At 34.6% G+C, this 20,696-nt stretch overlaps 1 protein-coding gene across 1 annotated transcript in view; it reads left to right on the top strand.

Annotated features, from left to right (window-relative positions):
* LOC127160354 (BEN domain-containing protein 6-like) overlaps window positions 1-20,312 on the top strand; it is a 32,541-nt gene extending 12,229 nt beyond the window's left edge. The window contains exons 3-9 of the mRNA XM_051103001.1: window positions 17,786-17,948; window positions 18,021-18,181; window positions 18,298-18,454; window positions 18,599-18,708; window positions 19,411-19,618; window positions 19,722-19,815; window positions 20,197-20,312. Of these exons, the coding sequence (XP_050958958.1) occupies window positions 17,789-17,948; window positions 18,021-18,181; window positions 18,298-18,454; window positions 18,599-18,708; window positions 19,411-19,618; window positions 19,722-19,815; window positions 20,197-20,209 (903 nt within the window). The 5' untranslated portion in view covers window positions 17,786-17,788 and the 3' untranslated portion in view covers window positions 20,210-20,312. The remainder of the gene's footprint in view (window positions 1-17,785; window positions 17,949-18,020; window positions 18,182-18,297; window positions 18,455-18,598; window positions 18,709-19,410; window positions 19,619-19,721; window positions 19,816-20,196) is intronic.
* Window positions 20,313-20,696: the final 384 nt, after the last annotated feature.

The following is a 20,696-nucleotide window of genomic DNA, read 5'->3' as shown; positions in this document are numbered from 1 at the left end:
AATCTTAATCTCTTCCACTTCTTTGAACTTAAAAACATCTGTTAAAACAGGTACCCCGCCAAACCTCATATATACCGTTTTATCTTCATTTATTTTGCCTCCCGATTTCTTACAATAATTTTGCATGACATTCATTGCTGCTTTGACACTTTGTATATCCCTTAATATCAAGGTTGTATCATCAGCGTATTGAAAAATTGTATGCTCGCTCGCACCCCCCTCAATTTCTATACCCCTCACATTTACATCTTTTTTGATGGCTAAACCTAAAGGTTCCGCCACCAGAGAATATAAAAGTGCAGAAAGTGGACATCCCTGTCTGACTGACCTTGTGAGTTTAAAACATTTAGTTAAAAACCCATTGCATTTGATTCTTGTAACCACCCCTCCATATAAAATTTGAATCCATTGAATAAAATTCTCCCCAAACCCAAACCTCTTTAAAACCTCAAATAAAAACTGATGTTCAACTCTATCAAAGGCTTTTTCAAACTTTAGGCTTATGACATATCCATTCAATTTTTCCCCCTTAATATAGCTTATAATGTCTTTTATACTTAAAGTTGTATCTGCTATGTCTCTGCCTTTCACTCCATATGCCTGGTTGGACTTAATTTTTGGCATCACCTCTTTCAGCCTGTTAGCTAAAACCTTTGATAAAATTTTAAGATCAGTATTTAACATTGTCAAGGGTCTATAATTCTTAAGATCTGCTTTGTCTCCTTTTTTCTTAATGATAACTTTCATCAAACCCATGCTCATTCTTAAATTTGTTCGCTCCCTCAAAAAAACCTCATCGTACACCTCTTTTAAAATCCCAATTAAAACATCCTTAAAAACCATATAAAATTCACTCCCCAAACCGTCAATCCCCGGACTCTTCTTCTTATTGAGTTCTTTTATTGCTATTTCTATTTCTCCTTCACTTATCTCTTCATCACACATCTCTTTTTCTTCTTTTCCCACTTTCGTTTCAATCACTTTAAGCAATTCTTCACTATCTTCTTCCACTCCTTCTGTTGTAAACAATTTCTCATAGTATTTCCTCATTTCTTCCAATATGTCTTCATTATTTTTAACCCCCTTTTCGTTTTCGTTTTATCTCTTTTATCATTTCACTCTTCCCTTTCCTTCTCTCCAAATCAAAGAAAAACTTCCACCTCCACTAAATATTGAGCTTTACTTCTTAATCTTGCACCTTCATACTTTTTCTCCTCTAATTCTTTAAGTTTGTCTTCCAATTCTTTTATCTTTGCCATGTCCTTGTCATCCCGTTCTAGCTCTTTTTCTAAGTTCTCTCTTATTTCCTTTACCGTACACCTTTTACATTTCTCTATTGATCTACAAAATCGAATTGTGTGTTGTTTAATTAAAAACTTTACATTCTCCCACCATAATCTTTTGTCTTCCTCATACATTTCATTCAACTTCTCCTTTTCAATAATATCTTTAACATCATGAACATAACTCTCACTTTTTAAAACCTCAGTATTTAAAACCCACACCCCTGGACCTCTTTTAACTGTACTCCAATCAATTCTTATGTGTAGGGACTTATAGTTGCTTAGGCTCGTTTCCCTGTAACTCAAGTTTTCTATAAAACCTTCAAGATTCCTCGGGCTCAGGATAAAATCAATTCTTGTCTGACACATAAAACTCCCCACCCTCTGTCTTCTTGAATATTGCCTTCTTTTGACATTCCTTTCTCTCCACACATCAGCCAACATAAAATCCACCATCATCGATTTCAATTCCTTCCTTCCCGAATCATTTTTAAAAACCATGCCATCTGCCTTAAATTCTGGACAGTCCTTCATTATGTGTTCCGGGCTCATGCACAACCGACAGGTTTTAATCTGATGGCTGTGCATCACCCAAAAGTATTGGGGTCCTTCAGCCGTTTCCAGCCTTGTGCTGTAAGGGAGGGAGACAACTTCTTTGGGGAAGCGAGACTTTACAAATTTCGTTCCATCCTCGATCTTTGTGCCTGGATACATACGTCTATTAATTTCTGAAATAGGGGTAACCCCCCACCCTTTAAGTTTATTTAAAATTTCCTGATCATCAGTGCAAGCGGGCAAGTGCATAAACAAGACAACGTAATCTCTATTCTGTAGCCTGATTACTTCACAGTTTACTCCTTTAATCATTAGTCCATCAACTAGTAGCTCAACATCCTCCACGTTTTCCAAAGTAACTTCATATTGTTTATTTTGCTTTGGTCTTACCGCCAAGATGTTTCCAACTCCAATCTTTCCTGTTATTTCTTTTATAATGTCCTCCGCCCTCGCATTAACATTCGCCACATCCACCGTCACAGTTGCTTCCTTCAAATAATCCTTCTTTCGGGTGTTGTTTCTACTTCCAATATCTTATATCCAATATCCAATAGCTTCCGAGATCAGGTGAGATCAGGCGCGCTCAGGGTGGTATGGCCGTAAGCAAGAGCTGCTGCAAAGAGTTGCCTATTTAACTACTATTATTAACTACTAACCTGCTTAGCTTCTGAGATCAGACACACTTTTTTTGTCATAAACACATTCATTATTAGAATCAGTTAAAACAGAAGAGATAAAAATAAAAACTCCATAAGACGTGAAAGGAAAACATATAAGCATCGTTTTAGTGTGTCTATGCAAAAAGAAAACTAATAACCGTCATTATCAGGCATAGCAATATGCTTTTGTCTAAGAATACACATGACATCTTTTGTAAAAAATTTGTAAAAATCCCCCACCTCTTCTTTTCCAAACTGCCTTTTTTGCCAGGATTAAAAACAATTTGATAATTTTCTTATTTGCATCATTTTCTCTCATTCCCAACATAAAACTAATCTCCCAGTTCAAATCGCCCTTATCTCTCAGATTATTAATTATCTCTTTTAGTTCTTTAAAAAAGGGGGTCAATTTTTCACAAAATAAAAACAAGTGTAAAATACCTTCATCATTCTTTTACATACTTTGCACTGACCATTTGTTTCCTTTTGCATTGCACACAGTCTCATTTCAGTAAAAAACACATTATGTCTTATAAAATAATCAAAGCATTCCAGTTCCACATCTAACCAATGCCATTGCATGTTCTTCCAAGTATCATTCTCTTCAATTTCATCAAAGTGCCTCAACCAAAACTGATTAGCGATGGGTTTCTTAAAAACTGAATTTCTAAAAAAACAATAAAACATTTTTAAAGTACCCAAATTAAAATCAATCAACTCATCCTTACATTTTAAAAACGCATCCATTTTGTTTTCACAGAGGTTGATTTAAAACCATTTCCCTTCCCTTCGGGTTAAAATCGACCTCTGTTTAAAAAAAAAAAAAAAGCCTCCAAGCACTTAGAACTCCTTGATAAAATCCTGGTATCCCCTCTAGCATCCAATTTTTGAGTTTCATCCATAAAACTTGGTCCCCCAATTTAAAATTGCCACATTTATTTAGATTAAAAACCTTTTCATCCATTCAGCTTTGTTTGTCCTATCCAGATATTTCCTTACAATCTTCATCCTCATGCTTTTCATTTTTTGTTCTACATCCACTAAACCCATCACATGTTGTATCATCCGCATATTGAAAGATTTTCTTAAGTTCGCCTCCCTCTTCCATTTCTATTCTTTTTATTCCTTTCTCCTTATTTATTAGAAGTCCTAAAGGTTCCGCCACCAATGAACATAACTGCGATGATAGTGGACACCCCTGCCTTATGGACCTTAAAACTTTAAAAGGTTGAGTTAAAAAAAACATTACATTTTACTTTTGTTAAAATATCCTAGTATAAAATTGAAATCCATTTAATAAAATTTTCCCCAAACCCGAATTTCTTTAAAACTGAAAATAAAAATCCATGCTCTACTCTATCAAATGCTTTCTGAAATCCAAACTAATAATATAAGCATTCTTCTCCTTTTCTTTTATGTAGCTTATTATGTCTCTTATGCTACTTGTAATGTTTGCTATGTCCCTCCCCTTGACTGCATACGCTTGATTTGTTTCAATTATGCTTGGCATTACATTCTTTAGTCCAGGGGTGCTAACCCCATTCTTAGATTGACTCCTCCTTTCCTAAAAACACTGTCACAAATTTATTTTAAAATCACACTTAATTTTTCCTTAAAAACTTTGTAAAATTTACTTCCAGTACCATCTATTCCTGGACTCTTTTTTTTTACATTTAGTAGGTTTATAGCCTGTATAATTTGTTCAGTTCCTATCTCCCTTTCACAGTCGGTTTTATCTTCCTCTCCAACCTTCCTAGTTATCTGTTGCAACAAAACATTCCTTTTCTCCCCATCCACCCCTGCTGATTTAAAGAGTTGTTCATAAAAAGTCTTTACTTCTTTTAAAATCTCCCCTGCACTAAAAACTGACTGGCCATCTCTATTTTTAAGTTCTTTGATTGTTTCAACTTTTCCTCTGCTTTTTTCAAGATAATTAAAAAAAAATAATAATAATCTGGTACATTTTTCTCCCTCTATTGTGTATTTAGCTTTACTTCTTAACATTGCTCCCTTACATTTCTCTCTCTCCATTTTTTTCAGCTTCTCCTCCCTTTTTAATTATTTTTTGCACATTTACTTCTTTTTTGTTTAACTTTTTTTTTTAACGTTCTCCTTATTTCTTGTTCCTTAGCTCTTTTAACCCTTTGTAATGACTGACAGTAATTGATTGAATATTTCTTTATTTCAAATTTCACATTTTCCCACCATTGTCTTATATCTTCTAAGTACATTTGCATCCTTTTTTCCACATTTAATAAATTCTCAATTCCTTTTTTAAAACTTTCATTCTTTAAAATTTCTATTTAATATCCACACCCCAGGTCCCTTCATTTCTCTTTCAAAATCCACCCGCATTAAAACAATTTTATGATCACTTAAAGTCGTTTCCTTATAAAATCAATCACATTGTTTTTTTTCTCCATCAGTAATTTAAGTTCCTTCCTTCCTCCATCTGCCTTAAAAACCATCCCATTAGCCATGTCTAATTTGTTAAAAACAGTATTAAAATGCCCTGCAACCACCACCTTTTTCCATTGCTCAGTTACATCCCTTAAAACATTAAAATTCATTTTCTTCTCCTTTTCCTCATTTGGTGCATGTACATTTACTACAATGAATTTTTCATCTTCAAATTCAATTTCCACCGCAATACATTTCCCTTTTTTATCATCATACATTTGTTTTGCCATAATATCCTGCCCTTTTCTTATCAAAATAGCCACTCCTCCTCCCATTCTTTTCCCACCTTCTTTTAAAATCCTCCATTACATTCCCTCTCCAGTTTGTTTCTTGCAACAAAATCACATCATCATTTTTACACAATTCTTTCACCTTTACAAATTTAAAACCATTCAGTAAACCTCTTGCATTAAAAGTCACAATTCTCAGAACCATAAAATAAAATAAAACAAATAAAAACCTCATTTTATCAGTCCATATCGCCCCCTTATTCTAAAATTTCACCACGTACTATCCTTTTTTCAACACTTTTTTCCTTGCTTTTTCAATAATTGGCGTTACCTCCATCTGTCTTCCTCTTTTGTTCGATGCCTCCGCGTTGCTGCTGTCCTTGATGTTTTCAGTCTTTGTCTGCCCCCTCCCCTTCTTCGTTGACCCATTCTTGCTCCTCCACTTTATCCAGCACATTTTGTAAACTTGCAGTTATCTGCATTGGTGTCCATGTCTCTTCATCTTCCTGCATTAATCCAGTCCGTTCGTGTCTGTCGTCAGTGTCTGCGGTTTTGATATCCTTTTCCGTCAATCTTTCTGCGCCCTCCTGTTTCTCCTCTTCATTATCACTCCCATGCATTTGCCCACTCACCTGATCCTCCTCTTGTTGCTCATTGTCCATCCAGCATTCACATTTGTCCAACACCATCCTGCAATCCAGACACCTCACCGCAGTACAGTCTCTCGTGAAATGACCTTTTTCCTCGCATTTGTAACACTTGAAGTTCAGACAGTCCTTCATTATGTGGTCAGGGCTCATACACAGCCTACAGGTTCTCACCTGCTGGCTGTGTATCACCCTAAAGTATTGAGGACCTTCCTCCGTCTCCATCCTCGTGCTGTAAGGCAAGGAAGCCACTTCCTTTGGAAACCATACTTTTAGGAACCTTGTTCCATCTTCTATGCAGGTGCCTGGGTAAAATCTCCTCCTTATTTGAGAAATGGGGGTTACCCCCCATCCCTCTAGCTTACTTAAAAGCTCATCGTCATCCAGGTATGCAGGCAAATGCATAAAAGATACCACAAAGTCCCTGTTGTGCAACTTTTTAACTTCACAGATTTTTCCTTTAATAGTTAGTCCATCAGCCAATTTCTCAGTGTCCTCTTCACACTCCAAAGTAATCTCATATTCTTTCATCAATTTAGGTCTCACTGCTAAAATGCACGTCACTTCAATCTTTTCTGTTAATGCTTTGATAATGTCCTCCGCTCTTCCGTCTTGTACCTCTGACAAATCCACCACCACCATCCCTTCTTTGGTGTAAATCCTCCTGTCAAACCTTTTAGTATAATCCCTTTCTCTGTGTCGTTTTTCCAGTCCATTTTCTGTTTGCTGCCGTGTTCCTCGAGTCGAATCCATGTCAGTTACCAATAATCCATCCATTTTACAAAAAAAAAAAAAAAAACAGAAAAATTAACAGGTCCCTCCCAAACAGCAAAGCTGTTGGGAGGACACAATCAAAACAAAAATAACAAAAAAAGTAGAAACAAACACTTATTTTAACAAAACAAAGTAACAAACACAAAAACTTTGGTTGAGCCTCCCTCACCCCACTATGGCCTAATCACTTCCTTATTTGCTCACTAGCACCTCTTGTGTGCTCAGTGTGGTATGGCCGTAAGCGACAGCTGTTGCAAAGAGTTGCCTATTTAAAGGTCAGCCCCCCTGAAGGCCAGCGTATTATATCAGTAGTGAAGAAAAGCCAAAAGCTTACAGCACCTGGTATTCCCAGGCAGTCTCCCATCCAAGTACTAACCAGGCCCGACCCTGCTTAGCTTCCGAGATCAGACGCTTTTTTTTTTTATTCATTTAAAAATCATTACAATCATTTTCAATACATTTCTCCACAAAATCATACAATAATGCAATCAAATATAATACAGTCATACCATTGCACATCTATTCTTACAAATTCACTTCTAATCCATTCAGTGTATTCTTAATGAAAGGATTATTTTTCCCTATCAATTTATTAAATAGCTGCATCTTCCCTTCTCATTTAAAATACTCCTCTAATGTCCTTATATACTCTCTAATTTTACTTTTAAAATTAGTCCACAAATTCAATTTTCTATTCTTCCCTCTAAATTTCTCCTACACCATATTACATATCTTGCCACAGATAGATATATATTTATCACACTTTGCTTTTCACATTCTGTTAACACCAAATAAAAAAAACACAATTCCATTTCTGTTCATTTTCAATTTCATCCCCTTTGTCCCCCATCAATTCTTTTACCACATTTTTCATTTATTTTTAGTTTAAAATCCTTTAACTCTGTACATAATAGAAACATATGTAAAATCCCTTCCTCCTTTAATAAACAAACTTTACACATTGCATTTTCAGTTAATCCCATCTTATACAGTTTTAGTTCTGAAAAAAATTATATTATGTCTTATACAAAAGTCCAAATTTTCCATTTTTGCATCCATATACCACTTCCTCAAAATTTTCCATAACATTCTCTTATCAAAATCATTAAACACTTTTTCCCAAAATTTTAACCCTGCAGGCTCTTTAAAAACTAAATCCCTAAAATCACATAAAATTCTTTCACCAAACACTTATTGAAAAAAGCGTCTTCTCCTTTTTCTTTTATAAACTCATTATTTTCCCCTTTATTTCCTTTATATTCCACAATTTTCTTTATCCATTGTTCAGAGATTGCTTCTTTAACCTGCTGATATTGCTTTTCTAAACTCTTCACATTTACATCATCTTCAACCTCTTTCACCTCATCTAAAATAGCATGAAAAGGCAAAAATCCTTCTTTTACTTCATGTAATTATCTTTCACTCTCTTAAAGCCAGCAATAATCCATTGTTTAAAATACAATTCTTTCCCTTTATATAAAACATTATCATTTAAAAACAATGCTTGATTTAGAATCTCTTCTCTCTTCTGTGGCTTTATGCAAAGATTTGTTTTGAATTCCCCCCATGCTTCCAAAACTTCTCTATAAAACTCTGGGATTCTAATTATCAAGTTTTGCTTTAATTTCATCCATAAAATGTCTGATCCAATATTCATATTTCCACGTTTATTTAAAATCATCCTCATAATCGTTTTCCATTGTGCCTGATGTTCCTCATTTAAAAACCTTCTCACTGTTTTAACCCTAAAGCTCTTTTTCTTTAATTCTGGATCTTGTAATCCTAACCTCCCTTCTTTCACATCTCCTGTTATTGTTTGATATGCAATCCTTTATGGTTTAGAATCCCATAGAAATTTTACAACAGTTGTTTTTATTCTTTTACTTATCCACATTGGCATCGGTGCTACTCCTAACACATACCACATTTTTGCTAACATTAAGGCATTCAGTACTAACACCTTTCCTTTTAATGTTAGCTTCCCAGTCACTTCATCCCACATTATATCCCTCATCGCTCTTTCATTTTTCCCAATTCTCACTCCAAAGACCTTTAAATTTTCTTCTTCTTTAAAAAGAAAAAAAACTTTTGAATACTCTCCCCCTCACCTATGTTCATATACACTGTTTTCTGTATGTTGATTTTTGCCCCCGTTCCTTTACAGTACCTTTCTAATATTTCCATTGCTTTTTCAACACTTTTAACATCCTTTACTATTAATGTTGTGTCATCTGCATATTGATATATCTTTTGTAATTCTTAATTTTCTCCTACATCAACTCCTTTAATTTCTTTTTCTTCCCTTTTTGCCCCTTTATAAAGAATCTTCAACCATTTTATAAAATTCTCCCCAAAATCAAACTTTTCTAAAATTGCAAATAAAAAAAATCATGTTCTACACTGTCAAACGCTTTTTCTAGATCTAAACTTATAACATATCCTCTTTTTCTTTCCTCCAACATATAACTCACTACATCTCTTATACTACTCACAGTATCTGTGATATCTCTTCCTTTGATAGCATACGCCTGGTTTGTTTCAATTATGTTAGGTAAAATTTTTTTTTAAATTTTATAATCTGTATTTAGCATTGTTATTGGTCTGTCATTCCTATCTCCTCTTATCTTATAAATTAATTTTATGACCCTAGTCCCCATAAAATTACTTGATTTTGCCCGTTTGAAGATCTCCTCATACACTTCTTTTAAAATTGGTGACAACATTTCCTTAAAATATTTGTAAAACTCACTTGGTAAACCATCTCTTCCAGGACTCTTTCCATTATTCAATTGCATTATAGCACATTCTATTTCTTATTTTCTTATCTCCTCATTACTTAATTTTTTATCATCTGAATCCAATTTTTTCTTTATTTTTCCTATTAAAAATTATTTTTCTGTTCTTTCAATTTTTTCTTTACTAAATAACTTATTACAAAATTGTTATTTCTCTTAAAATATCTTGTTTCTTTTACTATCTTACCATTTTCTCCCTTTATTTTTTTGATCATTCCTTCTGTCTTCTTTTTGTCTACTTTTTTAAAGAACTTTGTACATTTTTCCCCTTCTACTACATATTTTGCTCTACTTCTTAACATCTCCCCTCTAAATTTCCTTTCTTCTATTTCTTTAGGTTTTCCTTCTAATATTAAATTTTTTTGCACATTTTTTTCCTCTCTCATTCCATATATCTTTTAATTCATTTATTTCGTTTTCTTTAAAATTCCTTGCCTTTCACTATTTTGCTAAACTTCACTTCATATTTCCTGATTCTATATTTAACATTATCCCACCATATTCTTTGGTCTTCTTTATACAATTGATTTTTATGCTCTTCTTTTATTAATTTTCCTATTCCTTCTTTAAAACTTCCTTTAAAAGCTCTGTATTTAAAATCAATAATCCTGGTCGTCTTTTCAATCCACTCAAATCAACCTGAGCCCATACAATTTTATGATCACTCGATGATGTTTCTTTATAATAAATATTATCAATCACCTGTAACAATTCCGCGCAGAGCGTGGAACTTACACATATTAAAAGGGAAGATACGTGTATGTATAAATGAATGAACGAATGTACACAGACAGCCACCGTAGCCAACCAAGTGTATTATACATATAACTATAACAAAGTGCCAAAGAAATCTGAAACAGTACAATACAACAAAAATATATGTATGTATATGTGTGTGAGTGTATGGGCGTGTGTTTTGTCTCTCAATGTCCAAACAGTACACTATATACAAGATTTCAGATCGGTCTCACCGGCAGTCTTTTTATTCCCCGGGAGCGCAAATCCACACGGCTCCGGCTGTTTTAAATGTGCTTCAAGGTAAGTATCCACAAAAAAATATATATATAGATATATATACTCCTCAAAAAGACGCTGTCCATGAAAAATTATGCAGCAGAAAAAGGTATAATCCACTGGATTGTTCGCCGGAAACACGAAGCCTTTTAGCGACGCCGCTGTCGAACGCCGGTGTTACGGTTTAACTGGTGACCGTGTTATCTGGTGACCAACTTCCTGGTTCAGGTCCACCGCTCCAGATGTGATGTGCGACGGCAGCAGATTCGCCGATTCTGAAAGCACAAACTGACGTGATATTAAGCTGTCTAATAAACGCAGACTTGCGCATTGTATGATTTTGGCATTCTTGTAAAGATTACAAATGAATGGTATAATCGGCCGCAACGGCTGAAGTTCGGAAAATAAACAAAAAAAAAAATCTGTTTGGCACGGGTTTCGAACACTCGCTAAAAAAATTACCGTATTATGATAAGCCAGTGCTTAACGCACTGAGCTACAAGATTGTATTGGCGATATTACTCATTTTTGGATTGAAGTCAGGATGTTATTTTTGGCGCAACATTATGCAGCTGGCTGAATCCAGGAGATGTGCCCGTGTTAACTTGTGACCTGTGTTTATAAAAATGAACCATGGTTTTATTGTAGTAAAAAGTACTTTACATTTTATGGTTTATGATGTAAAAACATTTCATGGAGTCTCAAAAAAAAATATTTGTGGCAACTGTGGTTGAATTACAAACGCTATCGATAACCTATATTTACTATAGTAAAAGTATGGTACATTTTCGTCAAAGACTAGATGTCTCGTTTCATGAATGTAACTTAACGTTGTGTGTGTTGTCTGTGGAAACGTGACGTGATTTATTTCATTGAATGAAATGCAAACATGTAAGACTATTGAAGCTGAAATGTTGCTTATAAAAATTACTTTATAAACGTGTTAACTTGTGATCTGCATTCACTAGCTGGTATTTTAGTAACGGTACATATGTAAAATATAAACTTTATTCTGTTATAGAAAATCTCTATGCAAATACTATACTTTGTAAACGTGTTACCTTGTGACTTGTGTTCACAAGCCGATTAATTCTAAAAGCATGAAATATAAACCTGATTTTCTGCTTGTGAATATATTCGCAAACAGCCGATAGGTAGGCTTAATGATCAGACGGTTTGATCATTTGAAAATAAAATAAGTAAAAAAAAAAATCATTAAGTATTTCAAAGTGTCTGTGTTGACTTGTGACCTCTGCGTTTTACTGTTGCAATAAATTCATAAAATAACATTTAATGAATAAATACGATGTACTGTTGCCAAAAACAAAAGTCGTTAAATAACATTTTTCAGTCAAATCTTTGCTTATAAATATTACTTTGCAAACGTGTTAACTTGTCACTAGATGTTTTGAAAACACAGATCTTTCTTAGTTTTATTAAGTAAGTATTAAATCTGAGAGCCTGGGCGTTAATCCACGCCTGGCCAAGGGTTTTCTGACACATTATGTATCCAATACTACATTTAGAATGTAACCATTTTACACTTCAAAAAATAAAAAATAAAAAATTCCCACAGCATCAGCTTGACACAGGATACGAACCCGAATAAAATGGTGTGTGCGGTTATATGGTGGTTACAATTACGTTGAGCTATAAGACACGGACAAAAAACTTTTTACACAAGCCCCTTTCTACGCGGTGTAAAGATTCAGCCTTTGATTCTTTGAATGTGCCCGTGTTAACTTGTCCCTTACAAAAACAACCTACAGGAATCCTGCAGGATTTTCATTTTTTCTGTAGGAATTATGAAATTATGCAGGACAAAAGATTCTACAGCATAGGCTATATAAAGACTGGAGAACAAAGGTAGTTGCTGTAATTGTACTGTATTTTTATTTAGATTGAAGTACTGTAAATTTCATGGAATTTTTTTTGATATAACAACATTGCCTGTTTATTTAACAGTTATTTAACAGTTTATTGCTGTTGTCAGCAATAAAAACAATGGGTCCTAACAAACAATCAATACAATAAACAAACAAACAAACAAATAAATAAATAAATAACATTAAGAATAAATTATAGGCAATTATAAGACAAAAATATCAATTATCTAATTATGCATTTATGCAAACATCTAAGAAGTTTTAATATTCAAGATATATGAATCTGTACATTGTGCACCTTTTTTCTATACAGTACATTCATTATAATGGCAATCCAGCTATCTAGCTTTTTAATCCAACTCCCATCTGTTTGGCTGGATGCAAAAAAAAACTATCTGCAAGACCTGGTAGGGCCTTGAGGTAGACACAGGTTGAATGTATGTCTGTGCATTTGATGAGCTCAACTGAGTCTATACCTCTTTCTTTTAAAATGTTTGTTGCTGTTATCCCTGATTTTCTGTCTTTGCTGAGGTTGTTACTTGTTGTTTTCATTACATCAATGAAGGCATGTCCTTCTCCTTGCCCACTACCTACATCTATAAATGACCGTATTAATGCTACAGACCCATGTTTGATTTGAACTGCATGGTTGATTCTTTTAGTTAGAGATTTTGTTCCTTTTGCATGAATTCGCTTGCCATTAACCACAGCCCTAGAATAAAAACTGAAAGCTTTATCTGCACTGAAACCTGACTCTTCAAGGAGATAAGACTCTCTTGGGGTCGGCTGTCGTACATGTGGGCATCCAAGAAACCTCACACTAGACCAACTGATACACTTTGTCACAGTCTTGCTGCCTCCCAACATTTTTTCAACAAAACTTTTGCTTTGTTGTGTTTGTTCATCCTTAAATACAGCAGCTATGAGTCGTGGAACATGCTGGTAAAGGTTAAACATGTTAACAATTTGTTCTGCTACAGCTTGTGTGCCATGAAAGAGTTTCTGTAGGTGTCCATTCTGAGTCTCATATAAGAACGCACTGACTCCATAAAGGACCCCAATTTTTCACAGATGCTGCTGCATGCACAAGTATGTGGACATTGTAAGACACATGGCACTTGGCATACAGAGACTCAAAATGGCCCACAAATGCTTTTAGAAGGGCATCAGCTGTGTCAATGTCTTGGGGAGAAATTGAATCTAGAAGGAGAATGTATGTGGCCTGTACTAGAAGTAGTAAATGGTCAAGATATTTCTGGGGCAAAATGCCAAACAAACAGGGAAGGCTGTAAAATAGGAGGAAGTGTCTGTATTCGGAAGCTTTCCAATATTTACGCAAAGAAATTGAACGGGGCGGTCTTGTTACACTTGCAGGTGGTTGAATGGCAAGCAACCTTCTTTCAATTTGCTCGATATTTCTCCCGATGTACCAAGGTTCTGTATAGTATTTGGAGTCAAACCATAGGGTAGTCAGTTGGCGGCAAACACCTAGTAATATGCCATGCATGTAATCATATCCAAATCCAGCAACCATGTTAAAAAATGTCAGCAACATCAGAGGAGATGGGCCTTTCACTCCATGTACGCATGTTCCAGAATCAACAGCCTGCTGAGCATCTTTAGTGTGTTTTTCATGTGTCCTCAGCTCTGGCTCCACTGACTGCAAAGGATACACCCTTGTAAACCCATTACCCTTTTCTACAACCTCTCCCTTTTGATAGCACCAGTTACAACCATGCTCTCCATTAAATTGCTTGACATTCTGTACAGCACAACGAGCCACAGAGTCACAAATGCAAAGCAAACTGTAAACACGGACTACTGATTTTTCTCCCTTCCACTGACAAGACAACCCTTGGTTTTCAAGACTTCGCAGCTCATTAACAAATGACTGTAGAAATGAGTTCATTTCTGGCTTTCTAGGCCCAAACCACAATCCACCAAGAATGACATGCTTTGCCCTCAGATTTGGGGGGAGCTCATTGATCGTGACTTGAAGTGGCCAGATGTGAAATGGAGAAGACTTGAAAATTGGAACGCCATCAACATTCCATGACACTGAAATATTTGGCAGTTTTGGGTCATTTAGTGCACCAATCGATTTGTACATAGCGCCATCAAATATGTCTTCAACATTTTGTGAGTTGCACTTGGTTCTTGACCATTTGTAATCCAAAGACTGACAAAAATCTGCATCCTGAAATTTACCCCGCAATTGATCTGAAATCGATAGCTTGATAAAGACAGAGCCAGATTTGATCAAGTTTTCAGTGTCCCCTGGGGTACCATCACATGAAGCACAATGGGTGGGGATTTCATTACCAAAGAAATATTGGCAGGACGGGCATATATACTGGACTTCAAAAGTGTCACAGTGAAAGGATTTCATGAACTTGTATAAACTATCTGGAACGCCATTGGTGGAATCAGGACAGTGAAGATTGATAAGATCTAACAAGTCACTCAAAGCTGCTTTGGATGTTGTATGTCTGAGGCTGTAGGCAAGTATGCACAGTAGGGATTCTTCATTGGTGATTTTGGCATTTGGATATATTTTTTCCTTACTGGCACACAGCTCCTCTCTTTCTTCTGTGCTTCCCTCACAAACTGCATTGTGGTTACTGAGCATCTAGAAAGTAGATATTGCACTAATTACATGCTGACACATAAAGAAAGCGTGCTTCAAAAGAAGCATGAGACTAGATAATCTAGATAAATATTCTGCACTGTATTCAAACTGTATTCTCACATGAATCTCTGGAAAGTTCTCATAAGATGTGCTGAAAACATCATCCTCCTCATCAGCAGAAAAGCTTTCCTGTCAGACAGTGCATTTATTGCACAGTAAAAAACAAAATCTATATGTGAGTACATGCACATATTTACAAATGTATGCATAAAAAACAGCATGGTTTTTAAAAAGATCAGTAATTCATTCTCACATCAGCGTCTGTAAAGTTCTCATCAGCATCACTGACAACCTCATTGTCATCATCAGTAGAAAAGTTTCCCTGTGAGACATATACATGCATTTGGACCTCTAGTTTAATGCACAAACTTTTTTTAATGTTTATACGTACTAGCTAAAAAAGGAACAAAGAATTGCCAAACTTATTCATCTGTGCATGATGGTAAAGAAGCACCATTTTAAAAAGACAGAAATGTAAGAAGACACAAAACAAAACAACTGTATCCTCACATGAGCATCAGGAGAGTTCCTGTTAGATTTGCTGAAACTGTCACCACTATCATCATTGGAAATGTTTTCCTGTAATCATGAAATTATAAACATAAAGGGGCATGTTAGACATGCCTTCTTGACATTCATGTATGAATTTGTAACTGAAAATGTTTTTTAGGCAAATATCAAAACATGAATTACTTTAACTATATCTGGAATAAGCCATGTCTTGTATGGTCTTCTTTTTTTTGCACCTGAAGTAGAAGAAAGAGCAGATTTTTGCTTATTTGATGTAAGCTGATATGTAATTGTACAATAAGAAACAAATAGCCTAAATTAGAATTAATTGCATATTATTCTGAATTCAGCAACCTGTTGTATTCTGCGTCCATCGCCTTTTTGTGGCAGCTGGAACTGGTGCCTCTTCATTTAAGTACACTTTGTACTCCATTTGTATCCTTTATAAAATAAACATGTGAGTGTTATTTGTAAACATAATATATTTTCTGAAATAATATAGCTTGATCCAAACTGTAATATCAAAACATTTTATAAAAATAATAACATCTGTGTATTTGACAGTAGGAACATTAAATTAAGCACTTTTTTAAAGAAAATAAATGGTTTGGTCGTGGAAGACTCTCTGTTTTAAGGAATCTGTGTTTTACAGATTCAAGTCTTTCACACATAAAAAGACGCTCGGTTTTCGCCACCTACTGGCGTAACAGTGTAATTTACAACAGCACCGCTAAATGAATCTTTTTAGAGAAAAGATTCGATTCACTGAGATGACGCGCTTCTTTGACGTCCTACACGATTCATTTTTGAATGCAACTGTCACCAACCGTCTTCTGAAGGTAAAGTCCTGCTTTTATTAAATTATTTTATCGCTATAATGCTCTAAATGACTGTTCTGTTTTAAATCACTGCACTGCTGTGTCTTTGTAACACTAAAATAAATGAAAATGTTTTTTTTTTTTTCTTTTTTCGCTGTCGAGGATACGTTATAACAAGACCGGTATAGGCCTACAGCTTATATCAAAACTGATTTTAAGAATTAACTATATAAAATCAGCTTTTTTTGTGCACTGTTAACAAAAACATTGTTCTGTTTTGTATTTTCACTGCTTATAATTGATATCAGTGTACTTTTTTTGTTACCTCAGAAATAATTGTAATCAGCACCGGAGACTTTGCAGAGCACTGGCAGGTGTATAAGGTAACACTGTTGTCATGGATACAGTCAGCTGTAGGCAACAGATGATGAGACTATATGGAGTTTTGTTCTCTCTCTCTCTCTGTATACAGTTGTGCTAGTGTACATACCCCTTGCAGATTGAGCAAATATGTTAATAATTTTAACAAACTTGCATGCTATTCTTTATTTAGTACTGACCTGAATAAGCTATTTCACATAACAGATGTTTAGATATACTCTACAAGAAGAAAAAATAACTGAATCTATAAAAATGACCCCGTTCAAAGCTGGGGGGTGAAAACTTTTTGCATTTGAAGATCAGGATAAATTGTACTTATTTTGTCTTCTGGGAAACATGTACCTATGCTCTGTATCCTCTGAAGGGCAGTACTAAATGAAAAAAATATGATATTTATGCAAAATAAGAAAAATTTACACATCTCCATTTTGTTCAGAAGTTTTCACCCCCAGGCTCTTGATGCATTGTGTTTCCTTCTGAAGCATCAGTGAGTGTTTGAACCTTCTGTAATAGTTGCATGAGTCCTTCAGTTGTCCTCAGTGTGAAAAGATGGATCTCAAAATCATACAGTCAAAGTTGGAAAGGGTTCAAATACACAAAAATGCTGAAAAACCAAAGAATTTGTGTTTTTCTTTTTTCTGAGGAACAGCATACAGTTTAACTGTTCAGGACAACCAAGGGACTCATGAACAACTATCACAAAACAGAAAAACAGTCATGGATAATTCTGGAAATGACACACAGTATTAAGATTTCAGGGTATATAGACCTTTGAACAGGGACTTTTAAATTATTTTTTATAAATTATTATTACTACTTCTTGTGTAGTATATATAAACATTTGTTATGTTAAATGACTTATTCAAGTCAGTACTAAATAAAGAATAACATGCAAGTTTCATGATCTCTCTTATTTTGTTACAATTATTAACATATTTGCATATTCTGCAAGCACAACTGTGTGTGTGTGTGTGTGTGTGTGTATAAATATATATATATATATATATATATATATATATATACATATATTTATATTTATTTATTTATTTATGAATCAATTAATCAATCAATCTGTCTATCTTAGAAAATGACAAAAACTTGGGTTCTGGTAGAATGGAGGGAGGAGCCACCCACCTACGACATTGTCCCTAAAAAGGACATACTAAAAAAAAAGTTTGAACCTGGGGATGTTGTGGATGTGGCCTACGAGGACGAAAGTTCACCAGCCACAATTATAGACATTGATGGTAAAAAGTACAGCAAACAAGATTCAGTCATGATAGAAGATATGTATTTCCTTAAGTATTTTGTCCCTTTAGAGAACAAAGAAACCCTCAGGAGGAGGATGTTTAGGCTGGAGGGGAAAAGAAGAACACAGGCATGTGTGCCAAATACAGAAAAAAGAGTGGCAAAGAAAAAGAAAATGTACACTCCAACTCAGTCCCCATCATCTGATTCAGAGCCTCCAATGAAACATCAGGTAACAGGTTCAATGCTACTTTTCATTATGTTTTTTTTTTTTTTTTTTTTTTTTTTTTTTTTTTTAAATCACAAACAGTAATGACATTAAGGTCCCAATATTGTGTTTATCTTTAGGTCATTAACAGAAAGAATATTATGTTAATGCAAGAGATAAACAGCATGGACAGTCAAGCTGGAGAGTCAAGCCGGGAAACTCAGCTGGAGCAAGAAATTTGTCGACTACAGAAAGAAAATGAAAATCTACGTGCCTTGAATATATCTTTGCAGCAAAGTATTCGTTTTTTATATCTGTATTTCTCTGTCTATCCATCTATTTAGCAATGTATCTGTCAGTGTGGTTGTCTGTTAGTAGGCTAATCACTTTTAATTGAACTGAATTGAATTGTTATTATTTTTTTTATTTTTTTTTTTTAAGAAATTCTACCAATGCTTGAATCCATGGCCCCGAACATTACACTCAGAACAGATACTCTCAACAATCAAAAATCCCAAGAGAATTTGAGCCACAAAAATCCCCCTGAAAAGGTGAATAATAATATATTTGTTTGTTCATATATGTGACCCTGGACCACAAAACCAGTCTTTAGTAGCACAGGTATATTTGTAGCGTACGTTGTATGGGTCAAAATTAGCGATTAGTAATTTTATTTTATTTTCATTCCAAAAAATCATAAGGATATTAATTAAAGATCATGTTCCAAGAAGATATTTTGTAAATTTCCTAGTGTAAATATATCAAAACATAGTTTTTGATTAGTAATGTGCATCGCTAAGAACTTAATTTAGACAACTTTGAAGGCGATATTCTCAGTATTTTGATTTTTTGCACCCTCAGATTTCAGATTTTCAAATAGTTTAGTGTATCTCTTAACAAACCATACATCAATGAAAAGCTTATTTATTCAGCATTCAGATGATTGCTTATGACTGGTTTTGTGGTCCAGGGTCACATATATTCATGTACAGTGCTGTGCATAAATCATAGAAGGCATGTTAACTTCATGTACAATTTACTTGGAACAAATTTGGTCAACCCCTTTGCCTTTAAAACAGCTGGTACGCTAAAGCAAGAGATGCAATTTTTTAAATGCAGAATTTAACAAGACTTACACATTTGCACAGTAATGTATATATAGTCATTGTTACATGCTTTTAATTTTGGTGTCTTTAACTTTTTATTATTTGGTAGTTGCTATTTTTTTTTTTTTTTTTTTTTTTATTTTGCAGACACAGGGTCTAGGAATTAGTCCTACTGTCCTGGCAAGTTGTGGACGGGGTGGCTCATCATGCTCTGCCATGGTTAAAGATCTGGCAGTAGCAGTGTTTGGACGAGAGACGTTGGCCACTCATGGGCTGTCTGGAAGGGCTGGTAATGCAAATAAAGGCACTACGGCAAAGCCAGCTCTTGACCAAGACAAAGTAATGCTCATCTTGGGTGAGTTAAATGTCCTTTTTTTTCTTTGCACAAATATGTTACATTTCAAATAACGTAATGATTTCAAAATTGTAATCATTGATAAGTGAAATTGCATTTACAGACACAGTACAGAAAAAATTCCCAGATGTTCCAATAAAGTTCATCAGGGCAGCACTCAGAGAAAAATTAAATGATGAACACAAGTTACGAGTAAGGTAATAATTTGTTACACAGACACACACACATTTGGTTTTTATGTTTTATACACAAGGTTTTATACTGCACATTCCATACCAAAAAAAAAAAAAAAAAAAGATACACAAGGTTTTATAACATATGTACAAACTACAAGTTTGTTTACATGTTTTATGGGTTCATTCCATAGGGAATGGTTTTTAAAAAAAAAACACCTAAACCTAGCCCTCACAGGAGACTGTGCATTTTACTTTCTCAATAAAACTCATTCTGCATGATTTATAAGGGGGGATATAACATATGGGGAATACTAGGACTACACACACACACACACACACACACACACATTTTTTTAAAACATTAATGCATTTGTTTTTTTTTTTGTTTGTTTTTTTTTTCAGGAAAATGGAGTAGATGTCTGGCTTCAGCAAAATTTGGCTGTGAATTGGACTCCGTTTCACTCTTTCTTTTTTATTAAAATTTTTGACAATTTTAATAAACTAAATAATTTGTGAAAATACATTGTTTCGTTGTGAAGTTATTTCTCCTGCATGTATCTTGCAGAAGACAACTGGCAACTAGCAACAACCTACATAACTTAATATCTGTCCTGCATACTAAACCTGCAGGAACTGCATGTTTTAAATAGACCTGTACGAATGTAATTTTTGGAGAACATAATTCCTGCATATAATTGTTTCCTTCATATAATTCCTGCAGGTATTCCTTCAGGAAAATGAGCTTAAAATCCTGTAGGAAATCTGCATAATATTCCTGCAGGATTCCTGCAGGTTTTTTTGTAAGGGTGACCTTTGTTTGCTAGCCAAAATCTAATTTTACTGTTGCAATAAATTAGCGTAAGCCAAAACGATTGCAATGCTGCTGAATGTTTAATACAGTT

The sequence above is a fragment of the Labeo rohita genome, unplaced genomic scaffold (assembly GCF_022985175.1).
Source record: "Labeo rohita strain BAU-BD-2019 unplaced genomic scaffold, IGBB_LRoh.1.0 scaffold_335, whole genome shotgun sequence".
In the NCBI taxonomy this organism is placed as follows: Eukaryota; Metazoa; Chordata; class Actinopteri; order Cypriniformes; family Cyprinidae; genus Labeo; species Labeo rohita.
The sequence above is the reverse complement of the archived record's forward strand: the minus strand, read 5'-3'. Positions and strand labels throughout refer to the sequence as shown.